Source organism: Helicoverpa armigera, chromosome 3, assembly GCF_030705265.1.
Source record: "Helicoverpa armigera isolate CAAS_96S chromosome 3, ASM3070526v1, whole genome shotgun sequence".
Taxonomy (NCBI): Eukaryota; Metazoa; Arthropoda; class Insecta; order Lepidoptera; family Noctuidae; genus Helicoverpa; species Helicoverpa armigera.
In genome coordinates this window covers 6,975,559-6,989,966 of record NC_087122.1, presented here as the reverse complement: position 1 = coordinate 6,989,966, position 14,408 = coordinate 6,975,559, and the positions used below count along the sequence as shown (strand labels likewise).

The window sequence follows — 14,408 nt, the reverse complement described above, 5'->3', positions numbered from 1 at the left end:
AGCCATGCGGCAATGTGTAAACACCATTTGATCGTGGCCTACATTTGCGCACTGCAAAGCTTGGCAAAATACAGGCCAATGTGTACTGGGGGCTTAATATCTTATCAGCATCATATAATTTTGAGGTCGTATAACGAAACTTGTCGTCAATAATTAAAGGAAAGGGGAATACAAATGGAATAAAATGAGAAAAGAGATAATTCAAAGTATTATCCAAATATCCCGAGAGATTTTCAAAACAAACTATCCAGATATTTTTTTTTCAACTTAGCAAACTTGGCATCTTCTTAGCATTGGCCGGCCATCTATCACTGTCTTGGTTTTTTTTTTACGTTATTGTAGGTCTTGGAGCTCTCTAACTAAGGGTTGGAGAAGGTCCTTTTTCAATGATGATGCGGTGATCAGATTATCCTTCGGTATAAAAAATAACGAGAGGAAGTGCCCTCACACCTGCACAGAATTTGTGTCACCAAATTCACATTTTTTAAATTTATTATAAATTTTACATTTCAAAACACAGAAAAATCTAGCTGTACGTTTAAATTAAAGTGTAAACACCTACTTACTTACCTAATTATCGGATTTGCCAGTGGGTTTTTGTTTTTTATATATTTTTTTTTTCCATAAAATATAGCTTGACAATATAAAAACTTTTTATAAACTACTAATTGTCTATGATTCCACTATTCAAACATGGCATAGGTGGCTGAGTCCGCCATCTTGAATATACTTAAACGTCACCCTTTCCTTTGGTGAGCAAGGTGTGTTCACGTGAGGTTGTGTGTTCCCTTCATTAATAGGTCACACAATCCTCAGAATTTCGTGAAATATTCTTGTAAAATAAAAAAAAAAAAACAAAAAAATACATAAAATCCAAAAAAATAGTAAAATAACAAAATTTTAACGGGAATCACTTGATTTTAAGTTAGTGTACGTAAGCGTGCAACGTGGTCTGAGGAATGCGATAGTCATTATAAAGAGAAAGTGAAGTTGATCTTTGCCTACGTTTAAGTTAATGTCGACGTAAACTGCTACAGTGAAATTATAAAAATGAATCCTGGTCCACCCAATTACCCTATGGCATCTTTGTATGTCGGGGATTTACACTCCGATATTACCGAGGCCATGTTGTTTGAGAAATTTTCTACCGCTGGTCCGGTCCTTTCAATACGCGTATGTCGCGATATGATAACTCGTAGATCCTTAGGCTATGCTTATGTTAACTTTCAGCAACCTGCCGATGGTAAGTGTCTTTTTGTATATTTTTTTTACCTATTTTTAATATAATACGGTCGAGGTATTTTTGACATAAAAATTTCTTGCACCATCTTGAGACTTAGTATATTGGCATCATGTTATTCACAAATGTATCTCTCTAATGGTGACTGAAATTAATGAAGCTGTGGTGCCTGCTCTCTAATATTATCAGCAATATTTCTGATTGGGGGTTTAACACATGAAGTATATGAATGATATATTCTTACATAAAGATTCTTTAAATGTAACATACAGACTTTTGCTGGGGTGTAAGATGTTCCAGTTTTTCTTCCACAAGGTGGGACTGTTTGATGTTAATGTTTGATTCCGCTTTTCAATATTTGTAGCAAGCATTGACTGGATGGATATAGTATTTTAAAACTATTCAGTATGGAAAAAAATTGCTGCCATTGTCACAAATGTTTAGTTAATTATTAAAATAAACTCTCCCTTATAATTCTAACATACATAATTATTTTTGTATATTTTACTCATGTTAATCTTGGAAGTAATGATGAAGTCTATAGCTGTGAAAATCATTTCTATACTCTATTGTTGAGTTGACTCATTTGTTGGTGTCATATTTTCATTACTAAATCAACATCAATAATTTTTTAGCTACCAAAATATTTCCTATCCTATTGTCATCAGAATGAGATTGTATGCATTTACTAACAATATACTCACTATGATAAGCATTGGTGGAAGTTAGGTAGAGTTATCCATGTACTTGAAAGAAATATTCATAGGAATGTTTAAGATTTTTGATGTTCAGTACATTTTATGAAATAGAGTTTGCAGCATTTCAAGTATTATTTCTTTTCCTCACAAGCTGTGGCTGTAAGAGAATGGCAACATCACAGTTTTGTGAATTAAAATTTTGCAACCCAGACATTGGATGTTGTTGTTTGGCAATGTCATTGGTGTAATAGTATAAATAGTGTAAAACTCAAAGCCATTTGACTTTTATTACTAATTTTGGAACTTGAGGCATATCCACTTCCACACTATCTTTTTGTATTATTAAATCAGTGTAAGTTCATAAATAGCTCTACCTTATTCCAAACATATAATTATTAGAAACAACAATCATTTTCAAATGGACAACAAATTATTTTACTTACTTACAGAGATACATGATCATTATTTATAATGGTTTTAAATATATATTTAAAGTGTGATTTTTAGTCCGGTGATCTGTGACATATGTCTGAAAAATTGATAAAATTGTGGTGACATTTTCTTACTTATGATGAATGTTCTATCTAATTTAATAACATTAAAGGTTAAAAAAAAATCCGATAGTTGAAACATACATTCATGTTAAGATTATTTTTGTCACTGAATCAAAGGCCAGTATATTTGCAAGCATGTGGCTAATGATGATAACATTGACCAATTGGCATGGACAGTCTAGTTGGATGACCATCTATTCATTTTGCGTTCCTCCATGTTTCAAAAGGCAAGATAAATTGGTGATCTCCAGCTGTCTTCTGAACACCTTTGGCAGTTTTTTGTAGGTAGTTGGAAGCCAGAAAGTCTGACAACCAGACATATCCAGGGTTTGGGTTGCCAAACTGGTTTAAGGAGGACAGACAGGCCAACCTAGTTATGAAAAGGCTGATGATCAAAGTCTAGAACAAAATGGTTCTCTAACACCTTAGAAGTTTCTGGGATAATCTCATTAAAAAAATCATAATATTTTTTTACTGGTGTTGGTTATTGTGTTTGACTAATATAGAAATATGTATGATTAGAAAATTAAGGAATGATTTCTTTTATGTTCCCGATCATCATCATCATCATCCTCCAAGCCTTTTTTCCCAACTATGTTGGAGTCAGCTTCCAGTCTAACCGGATGTAGCTGAGTAGTAGTGCTTTATAAAGTGACATTCCTGCCTGACCTCCTCAACCCAGTTAACCTGGCCAACCCCATGGTTAGAGTGGTGTCAGATTTACTAGCTTCTGACTACCTGTTATGACTGCCAAGGATGTTCACTGACAGCTGGGACCTACAGTTTAACGTGCCATCCGAAACAGTCATTGGTGGATATACTTATGTTCCCAATCATTTCATTACAAAAAAAAATGTTTCCAATGCCTTCTATGTCTTGATTCATTGTCATTAAGGGTGTATCTACACAGTGCAAGTAGCTTGCGCATGTTGAGGCACATGCGCAGGTTATATGCATTTTAAAAACGTGCAGGTCCAGCGACTCCCGCATGTACCAAACAAAATAGACACCCGCATGCTCTGTTACGTTGCGCGCGTCACTTGCGCATGTTAACTTGCTCCAGCTACATGCATTGGTAGACGCACCTTAAAGTTAGACGACATTGTCTGATTGACATAAAGCTGATAGTATAACACTTTCAAGACCAGAGTATTAGTAGAATAACTCTGCCATAGAAGTACATTAGAAATTATTATTATATTTTATGGCAGTTGAGGTGAATGCTTTGACTGGTAGTGGGAAATTCAACCTTCAACCTACTACTTGAAGCTTTCTCCTTAAGAATTTGTTACAACCAATTTTGACTTAGCTTTTTTGTTTTATGCTGTTGTCCCCAGATTGTCCAAATAATTGTAAATTATGCTTTGTTTTCCACAGGTAATAATTGTGTAGTACTGTGTTTCAGTTCTTTATTGTTCCTTTTTTTGTTTTAGCTGAAAGAGCTTTGGACACTATGAATTTTGATATGATCAAAGGAAGACCTATTAGAATCATGTGGTCCCAACGAGATCCATCTCTTCGCAAATCTGGCGTTGGGAATGTTTTTATTAAAAATCTTGACAAAACCATTGACAACAAAGCCATGTATGACACTTTTTCTGCATTTGGAAATATTCTAAGCTGCAAAGTTGCTCAAGATGAAACAGGTGCCTCTAAGGGATATGGATTTGTTCATTTTGAGACTGAGGAGGCTGCTAACAAATCCATAGAAAAAGTAAATGGAATGCTTTTAAATGGGAAAAAGGTTTACGTGGGTAGATTTATTCCACGTAAGGAACGTGAAAAGGAACTCGGTGAAAAGGCTAAGTTGTTCACCAATGTGTATGTCAAGAACTTTGGAGAAGATTTTAGTGATGAAATGCTTAAAGACATGTTTGAAAAATATGGCCGAATTACCAGCCATAAAGTAATGTATAAAGATGACGGAACATCCAGAGGTTTCGGATTCGTTGCATTTGAAGATCCAGATGCTGCCGAGAGAGCATGCATGGAGTTGAATGGAAAAGAACTTGTTGAAGGAAAGCCTTTATATGTAGGACGGGCTCAAAAGAAAGCAGAACGCCAGAAAGAGCTGAAGCGTAAGTTCGAACAGTTGAAGTCTGAGCGATTGACACGTTATCAAGGCGTCAACCTGTATGTTAAAAACTTGGATGATACTATTGATGATGAACGTCTCCGTAAAGAATTTGCTCCCTTTGGAACTATCACTTCAGCTAAGGTGAGTATCAACTTGTTAATAATTGCCAATTTCACAGGTAGCATAAAAAATAAATAATTCTGGTCTCACTCAACATTTGGGTTGTCATATCATTACATACTAGCTTCCTCCCGAGGCTTCGCCGCGTGGTGTGTTGACAAAAAACAGCATAAGTGTTAATCCGAGGTATCACACACCAAATATCAACCGAATCTGTCCCACCGATTAATTCTCACAAATTTTCACATTTATAATATTAGTAGGACTAGCGACCCGCTCCGGCTTCGCACGGGATAACAGTATTTCCCCAGTATTTAATGTGTGTTATTATATGTATAAACCTTCCCTCTTTAATTATCTATCTGTTTGGAAATTGGTTGCATAGTTTGGAAGATTTAAGCATACAAATTGACATGGGGGCAGAAAAAGCGACTTTGTTTTATACTATGCATTGAAATACGATATTACTAGGATTGTTACCAGACCAGGTGACTGTCAAGTCCTGGATTTCTGTAAGGAAAACATTGGGCTGAAGCCAACATGCTTAAAGCCATTTAAAGGTGTCTACACACCAAAGCCGCTGATGCCGGCGGCACAGCCCGGCGGCCCAACCCGCCGGCCGTATTTTGTACAATCATGCCGCCGGCTTTCATAGAGTATTTGACAATTACTATACCCTATCCACGGAAGCAAGAGCTAAAAGGTAAACAAAGAATGACACTTTTTCAAGATGGCGGTATAACCCGACCGATGACAAAATCACAGATACTGCGAACATTTTACACAAAAATGTGACGTTTTGTCATCGGTCGGGTTATACCGCCATCTTGAAAAACTGTCATTCTTTGTTTACCTTTTAGCTCTTGCTTCCGTGGATAGAGTTTAGAACACCACATGCCGCGGCAGTCGTGCCGCCGGGCTGTAGATCCCTTTAGATAACTTGAATTAATAGTAACACTGACACATAGCCAACAATAATTTCTGTGTACATTATATACAAGGATAATCCTTCGTTTGCGCTTAACTGTTTATTCATTTTTTTATTTTAATCATTCAATCAGTCTTCTGACCATTAGCAGATATGGTGAAGTTTATGTGGCTTAACTGTTTCTAACTATGAAATAACTTTATCATTTTAGGTTGTTATATTGTTTTTTTAAATAATGATTATATAAAGTTTGTAACTGAAGTTCAATCAGAATAATTTGATATTGTTACAAAATTTATATAATCATTATTTTTTAATCTATTACTAGTTAGCATTGGTTAGTTTTTACAACACTCACTTTCACATAGAAGAGACATTGAATGTCACTGTTACTATGAATTTTCACATCCAGGCTATAAAGTAAACAGTTGTTTTAAGAGAAACAGACGTTTTTGTTGTGGGGGTGGGGAACTTGAGCATCAGGAACCTAAAATTATTTAAATAAAAATATATGATATAAAAATCACAGTTTTAATAAAAAAAAAGGTGGAAAGAAGTTGAACAGTAGCATTTGGACGCAATCTCTTGGATAATCAAGTGACTTCAATTTATCTTAACACTTGGATGTCATTGTATTTCAGGTTATGTTGGAGGATGGACGCAGTAAAGGTTTTGGATTTGTTTGCTTCTCATCTCCAGAGGAAGCTACTAAAGCTGTAACAGAAATGAATGGTCGTATTGTTGGAACAAAGCCTTTGTATGTTGCTTTAGCTCAGCGCAAAGAAGATCGAAAGGCCCACTTAACTTCACAATATATGCAAAGAATGGCCAGCATGCGCATGCAGCAAATGGGCCAAATATTCCAACCGGGTGGTGCAGGAGGATATTTTGTTCCAACAATTCCTCCAGCTCAAAGATTCTATGGCCCAGCTCAGATGACTCAAATAAGACCATCGCCGCGTTGGACTGCACAGCCACCTGTCAGACCCAGTACTCAAACAGCTGCTTCAGGATATCCCAATATGCAAGCGCCTTTCCGACCTGCACCTAGGGCTCCAACACAAGCAGCACTTCGTACATCTCTTGGGGCTAGACCTATTACAGGACAGCAAGGTGTGGCTGCTGCAGGCTCTATTCGTGCTCCACTTGTTACGCAGAGTGGCCGCCCTGCAGGTTATAAGTACACTGCTAACATGCGCAATCCGCCAGCTCCACAACCGGCTGTGCATATCCAGGGCCAAGAACCCTTAACATCGACTATGTTAGCTGCTGCTCCGCTTCAAGAACAAAAGCAAATGCTTGGAGAACGTTTGTTCCCACTAATTCAAAGGATGCATCCAGATTTGGCTGGAAAAATTACAGGAATGCTTTTGGAAATTGATAATTCAGAACTACTACATATGTTAGAACATGGAGAGTCACTGAAAGCTAAGGTTGATGAAGCCGTTGCAGTTTTGCAAGCTCACCAGGCTAAACAACAAGCTACTAAAAAAGAATAAGGATAAAGGCCAAATATAATACTGACCAGATTTTAAGATACAAGAACCCATAACATGTTCTTGTTAATTATACTGCTTTGAACATCTTACATTGTTAATCCCGCTCATAAAAAAAAATACATAAATAAAAATTGAAAAAAAAAAAAAAGTGGATTGCACTCCTTCCAAATAATTATATAATAACATTATTATACCCAATATTAGAGTGCAATTCTGCAAACAAAAATAAGAAACTGTCAACATTTCTATATTTGAAAGAGTATTCTGAACTCGTAAGACTTTTTACATTAACTGAGAAGTTTGGTTTAAGTTTTTCATTAGCTTTTTATTTCTATTGTATCTCTAGAAGGGGATTTAGTTGGCTTTATGTTCTTTCAATTTCATTCTTTTATCTTTAATCGGTTTTACATTTGTATGATACCATGGATTGTAAACTTGGTCTCGTTATGTAACTGATTCAATATTCCTTTATGATTTGTTACATATATTTTGTGGAAGTTTCACATTAATCAGTGTTTTTATTTTTGTGTTCTTTGAATACCTACCTATGTTATGAGAATGCAGTCTAGACACTGCATTCTTCTTTTTTGTTCCGCTAAGAATTGGCCGCACCCGTGTAGAATACAGGTAAATTGCAACGATCCCTTGATCTTACAGAGCGTTAGGTTAATTAACCTGGCCTAAATATTTCGGCAGAGCTCTTAGATAAAAATGATCGTCTTTAACTTCATCATTCGTTTCCAGTCGGTGCCCAGGGGCCCGATTCTGCTAAGTTCATATAGTCAAAATTGAATAGAACTTAATCGCAATAGCAGTTTTACTTGCCATTAACCAAGAAAAGAATAGAACCTTAGCGGGTATTCTGCTACTAATGTCGTATTCCAATGACATTTCATTGGTTTACGATTGGTCTGTCATTTGTAGTTGCTCTACAATCATATTGCAATCGTAAATAATTTGTACCAAGACAATATGATTAATTGTTGAATCACAAAAAAGGATAAAAACGTTTATTTAATGCCGTCGGATGTGAATCGTATGTCGCTTAGGTAAAATTAGCAGAATCGAGCCCCTGGTAGGCCAGTGTGGTCAAACAACTCATTCTAACTTGTTAAATTGTGCGACCCCGAATTTGATTTGAGAAATAGGAGGCGCTTCATGTATATCCAAGTGCTCAGACTACAGATTTTTAGCTCGGTCTAACAAAACTACAAATGTTTGGCAAATCAAAATATCAATAATCCATCCGTAAGTTAATAAATTTCTAGTAGGTAGGTAAGTTTATTAAGAAACAAAATACCTATACCTACGAGTAAAATAATACAATTTACCTAGGTAGGTACCTCTCGGAATCCTTCAAAAGTTTATTTTCCTAGGAAAATTGTTAACTTACGGATCCTGTTATTTTCCGATGACATATACCTACATAGGTACCTGTATGCGCCTGACAAAAATTGTAGTTTCAAGGCCTAAAAGAGGCCATAGCTGGGCTGCTGATATACAAAGCGACTCACGGGGGAAAATAACCATGAATGCATGGTAGTCTTCATTTATATGTACTATTTTGTTTCAAACCAAACTTTCTGAATAAAGAAATTAATTAAATGTTTTTTTTTTTACTGGTACGGCTCCTTCGCTGCAAGACATTTACTAGCTGGGGCCCGATTCTCCTAAGTTAATAATGTCAAAATCGAGTAGAAATCGAATCGCAATATGATCGCAATAGCAGTTTTAACCATATCGGGCATTCTGCTACTAATAAAAGACCAATTCGTATTCGATTGACACACGTGACATTTGATTGGTGTGCGATTGGTCTGCTATTTTAGTGATTTTGGTCCATATGGTAGTTTGCTGTACAATCATTTTGCAATCGTAAAGCTTGGGTTTCCTAGGAAAGCGGTGCCGTCATATAGCGGCCGTCTTATTACGGACGCAAATAGACGGTCGTCTTTACGGTGATCACATGTGGAAAGTACCACGGCCGTTTTAACACACCGTCATTAACTTTTTGTTAGTTGTATCATACTTACTAACCTGTTTTATTTAATATTTCTCAAATTTCACAACACCAATTCTGTTTTAGTTGACTTTTCTTTATTCTTTACTTTTTATGTTAGATATTGCCTTCGTGGTTTCGAACGAAATCTATTAAAATTTCGTCGTCCTCGCTGCTCCAAGAGTTGTAACAAATTTTTGACGTTGTTCCGAAAAAAAAAAACACAAATACGTATTAAAAAAGCTTCACCGCTTTCAATAAAACGTTCACCAAACTATCTGACACCGTCAAGACGGCCGTCATGCAAATGGCGGCACCGCTTCTTGAAGTTACGGCGTCAGTTACCGCTCTCTAGGAAACCGCCCAATTTTGTTTACATAGACAACGTTCTGGTGATGTCTTTCACCGCTGTATTACGATCGCTATATGACGGCACCGCTTTCCTAGGAAACCAAAGCTTTACCCATGACAAGTCTTTCCATATTTTAAAAATAAAAACCAGCGTTCGTCAACACTGTGAACGAACGAAACTTTTTTTTCCCGATCGTCAACAGTGTTGACGAAAGGGTGTTACCGAGCGGGAATAACCCAATCATTTGCAGACAAAATTATTCAAAACAGAAAAGGATAAAAACGTTTATTTCAAAGAAAAAATAGCGGAATACCACATACGCTTCAATCGTTTCAATCGGGATCGGATCTCAGTCGAATCGAGTCGAACGTGAATCGTATGACGTTTAAGTAAAATTAGGAGAATCGGGGCCCTGATATTTTCTCAGTTATTTGAGTAGGCACCCGAGGCACGCTGAAAACTTCCACCAGAGATTTACTAAAGCAGGTATGAGCGCTAAAACAAATTGAAAGGGGTGTACTACGCCGAATCGAATAACAAATAATCGAATATCAATTGATCGACCACTATAAATCGAAATTCTAAATACGCGAACATTCATAATATCGAATGGTTATTAAATCGAACATTCAATACATCGCGCAGTCAATACATCGAGTGTTCAAAATATCGAATGTTTGTTTGATCGAGCGTTATGCATCGCATATTCATCCTATCGAAAAATCTGTATTTTTTATGAATACAAGAAAAACTCAAAATTTTATAATAAAACACATTTTAATATAGTTTTTATTATTATTTAATATTTTTTCAATCGCATTATCATCCCTTTTGCCTCTTTGTAAAGTAGGTCTTCCCAATCCCGCGTTTGCCTTTTCAATTCATACAAAAATTTCAAATGTACCTTTAAAAGATAAGAATTAAAGATTAAAATGTGATTTATTATAAAATTTTGAGTTGGGCCCGATTCTCCTAAGTTAATAATGTCAAAATCGAATAGAAATCGAATCGCAATATGATCGCAATAGCAGGGCCCCGATTCTCCTAATTTTACTTAAGCGCCATTCGATTGACGTTCGACTCGATTCGACTGATATCCAATCCCGAGTCGATTACGATTGAAGCGTATGTGGCATTCCGCTATTTTGTCTTTGAAAGAAACGTTTTTATCCTTTTCTGTCATTCAATAATGAATCATTTTATCTGCAAATGATTTACGATTGCAAAATGATTGTACAGCAAACTACCGCATAGACCAAAATCATCAAAATAGCAGACCAATCGCACACCAATCAAATGTCAATCGAATACGATTGGTCTTTTATTAGTAGCAGAATGCCCGATATGGTTAAAACTGGGCCCCGATTCTCCTAAGTTAATAATGTCAAAATCGAATCGCAATATGATCGTAATAGCAGTTTTAACCATATCGGGCATTCTGCTACTAATAAAAGACCAATCGTATTCGATTGACATTTGATTGGTGTGCGATTGGTCTGCTATTTTGATGATTTTGGTCTATACGGTAGTTTGCTGTACAATCATTTTGCAATCGTAAATCATTTGCAGACAAAATGATTCATTATTGAATGACAGAAAAGGATAAAAATGTTTATTTCAAAGAAAAAATAGCGGAATGCCACATACGCTTCAATCGTAATCGAGTCGGGATTGGATCTCAGTCGAATCGAGTCGAACGTCAATCGAATGGCGCTTAAGTAAAATTAGGAGAATCGGGCCCCTGCTATTACGATCATATTGCGATTCGATTTATATTCGATTTTGACATTATTAACTTAGGAGAATCGGGGCCCAGTTTTAACCATATCGGGCATTCTGCTACTAATAAAAGACCAATCGTATTCGATTGACATTAATTTGATTGGTGTGCGATTGGTCTGCTGTTTTAGTGATTTTGGTCCATAGGTACGGTGATTTGCTGTACAATCATTTGCAGACAAAACGATCCATTATTGTTCGTTTATTTAAAAAAAAAAATGCGGAATGCCACACACGCTTCAATCGTAATCGAGTCGGGATTGGATCTCAGTCGAATCGAGTCGAACGTGAATCGTATGTCGCTTAAGTAAAATTAGGAGAATCCCCAACCAGCAAAAGTTAGTTGTATAGAAGGCCATAGAACGTTTTGTAAAAACTAATCGATGGTCAAATAAAAGGCCAAAGAAGGTGCACCTACAAAGAAAGTGGCGCAATTATATCTCCATTCAGTCTTAAAGTACAACTATAACGATATCAGGCATGACAATTTGGGCCCGTTACAGTGATGTAACAGTAACGCAATCTCTATATTTGGTGACATACAAGCCACAGCAACACTACTAAACACTTTTTAAGAACTGTAGAAGAGTTCATGAATCCATTACAATATTCATCATTCATTCATTTTACATTCGTTCACGCTGCTGGTGTCCATTTCGACCGCGCGGCCACCTCATAATTTTTGATGAAACTTTGCCAGGAATTAGTAGTAATTTGTTACTTTTCACTCCTCTTTTCCTGAATTTGTTACAAAAAAAACCAAGCCGCTATGACAAAGAACAGTTGGCCGCTAGAACCGCCACTTGCCGTAGTCATCGCCCGTGATTACTCAGAAACTACACAATGCAGATAGACGAATGATACATCAAAAGAAAGGTCTTAATTTGTTAAATTTGTTACAAAAATAAAAAAGGTCAAAACGTAGATATACAAAAAGTTATGCAATGTTAAGTTTTCAGGTTATGAGTAGGTAAGTATATCACCGTAGGCACCAAATTAATAGAGGCTAATGTGTATAGAAAATTAGTCTTTAATTTGTTACAGCGAAAAAAGACAAAAAAATACTAGAAAGCAGGTTCAATAATATTTTAGAGTCGATTTTAGTTGGCCGCGCGGACGGCAATATGCCTAAAATACAATTTCGTTTTTCTCGTTATTAAAAGTAGGTTTTAGCTTAATTAAAGTACTAGTCGATGGGTAACGTAACCTAGTTTGAATAAATATAGCGAATTTAACTGCAGCATTCGTATTTTAGGAGATATTTACAAAAACACAGTGGTATGAAACTGTATGAGAGTAGGGTGTCCATGCATTTTCACATATTCGAAATGTTCGTTATTCACGTCTTATTTTTTTAGGGAGAGTGCATACTTTATAAAAATCAAAGTCACAAATAGATTAAAATTTCTTTATTTACAATCAACACAAAGGCAAACAAATCAATTGTTTGCCTTTGTGTTAACACAATGTGTCAAAAATGTGACACAGAGTTGAAAGGTTTAAGTTCACCTTTCATAGCTAGGCGAGATCATAACATTTGATTTAAACGGAGCTGCAGACTCAGTTTTACTCACTGAATTGCCGATTACTCTTAGCATTAAGGATAATTATTATTTCTTAGTTGGTACTATAGAATTTATATAATAATAATAATAATCTTCCACGCCGATTTCGGCAACGGCGACCACTTCGACCCTAATGGCATGCGTGTGCTCTCATGTGGCTGGAGTATCCAATTTTGTGCGTGAAAGTCCGCGCACACTGCGGTCATGTCAGGGTACCAGCCACAAAGTTGTAGTTGATAGCTACAGGTGGTCGAGCTTTCAACTCATCTCGTTTGGCATCCAACTCAGAAAGCCGGCGTGCTTCAAAGTCAAAGACTTTGGCTTTAACGCGGCTTCTCCAGTCTCTGCGGTTGGATGCCAGATTCTCCCACTGAGACGGTTCAATGGAACAGCTTTTCATGTGGGGCTTCAGCACATCCTTGTATCGCAGCAGCTGTCCGCCACGTTTCCGCTTGCCCTCCTGCAACTCGGAGTAGAGGATGCGCTTGGCCACTCTAGTATCCGGCATGCGCAGTACATGCCCGCACCAACGAAGCTGTCTCCTCATGAGGTATGCTTCAATGCCACCTACATTGGCTTTCCTCAACACTTCTGTGTTACGCACACGATCAAACCAACGGATATTTAATATTTTGCGCAGACATTTGAGGTGGAAGCGGTCTAGTTGCTTGATGTGGCGTCAGTACGATGTCCATGTTTCCGCTGAATAGAGTATACAAGGCAACACAACTGCCATATACACAGAGACCTTTGTGGATATCTTTAGGTCATGGGAGCTGAAGACCTTCTTGTCGAATTTGCCGAAAGCAGCGGCTGCAGCACCAATTCTGCTATTGATTTCGGCGTCAAGGTCGCACTTTGATGTTACAATGCTCCCCAAATATCGAAATTTATCGACCTGCTTCAGCACATCTTCACCAAGCATAATGGTCAGTTCTTGACGTCCGTGATTGTCTAAAGACATCACTTCTGTCTTTTTGATGCTGATTTTTAGACCAAATGTACAGCACTGCTTGTGAAGGTTCGTGACTAGCTGTTGCAGGACTTCAGGGGATTCAGCCACGAAACAGAGGTCATCTGCATACATAATGTCCTGTATATGTGCATAGGACACTTTGTGGTCGCCTTGAGTCTATTCAGATTGAAAAGTTTGCCGTCAGTCCGATAACGAATACGAACTCCTTCAGGAGAAGAAGTCAATACTTCCCGGACTACAACTGCGAAATATAATGCAAACAATGTGGGAGCCAGGACACAACCTTGCTTCACTCCACAGGTGACGGAGAAGAAGCTCGATTGGTCATCTTCAACCGCTACACAACATTGCATGTCATCGTGCAGGAGTCGCAGGAGTCTTATGAACTTCTCTGTACACCCCAACTTCTCAGTACCTTCCAGAGGGCCTCGCGAGGGACGCAGTCAAAGGCTTTCTCCAGATCAATAAAGCAGAGATACAAGTGTTGTCCCTGCTCTCTACTTTTTTCCTGGAGTTGACGGACTGCGAATATTGCCTCACAAGTTCCTCTGTCTGGTCTGAAACCAAATTGGGTTTCCGGCAGAATCTTTTCAGAGAGGTTCCTGAGGCGGTTTAGAAGTA

General features: G+C 37.3%; 1 protein-coding gene across 1 annotated transcript; it reads left to right on the top strand.

The window, feature by feature from the left end:
* The first annotated feature begins 835 nt into the window (after nt 1–835).
* Nucleotides 836–7,625, top strand: Pabp (poly(A) binding protein). Its single transcript, XM_021344028.3, has 3 exons — nt 836–1,243; nt 3,926–4,710; nt 6,259–7,625. Exons 1-3 carry the CDS (start codon nt 1,051–1,053, stop codon nt 7,114–7,116), a joined length of 1,836 nt encoding a protein of 611 aa, XP_021199703.1. The 5' UTR covers nt 836–1,050; the 3' UTR covers nt 7,117–7,625.
* Nucleotides 7,626–14,408: the final 6,783 nt, after the last annotated feature.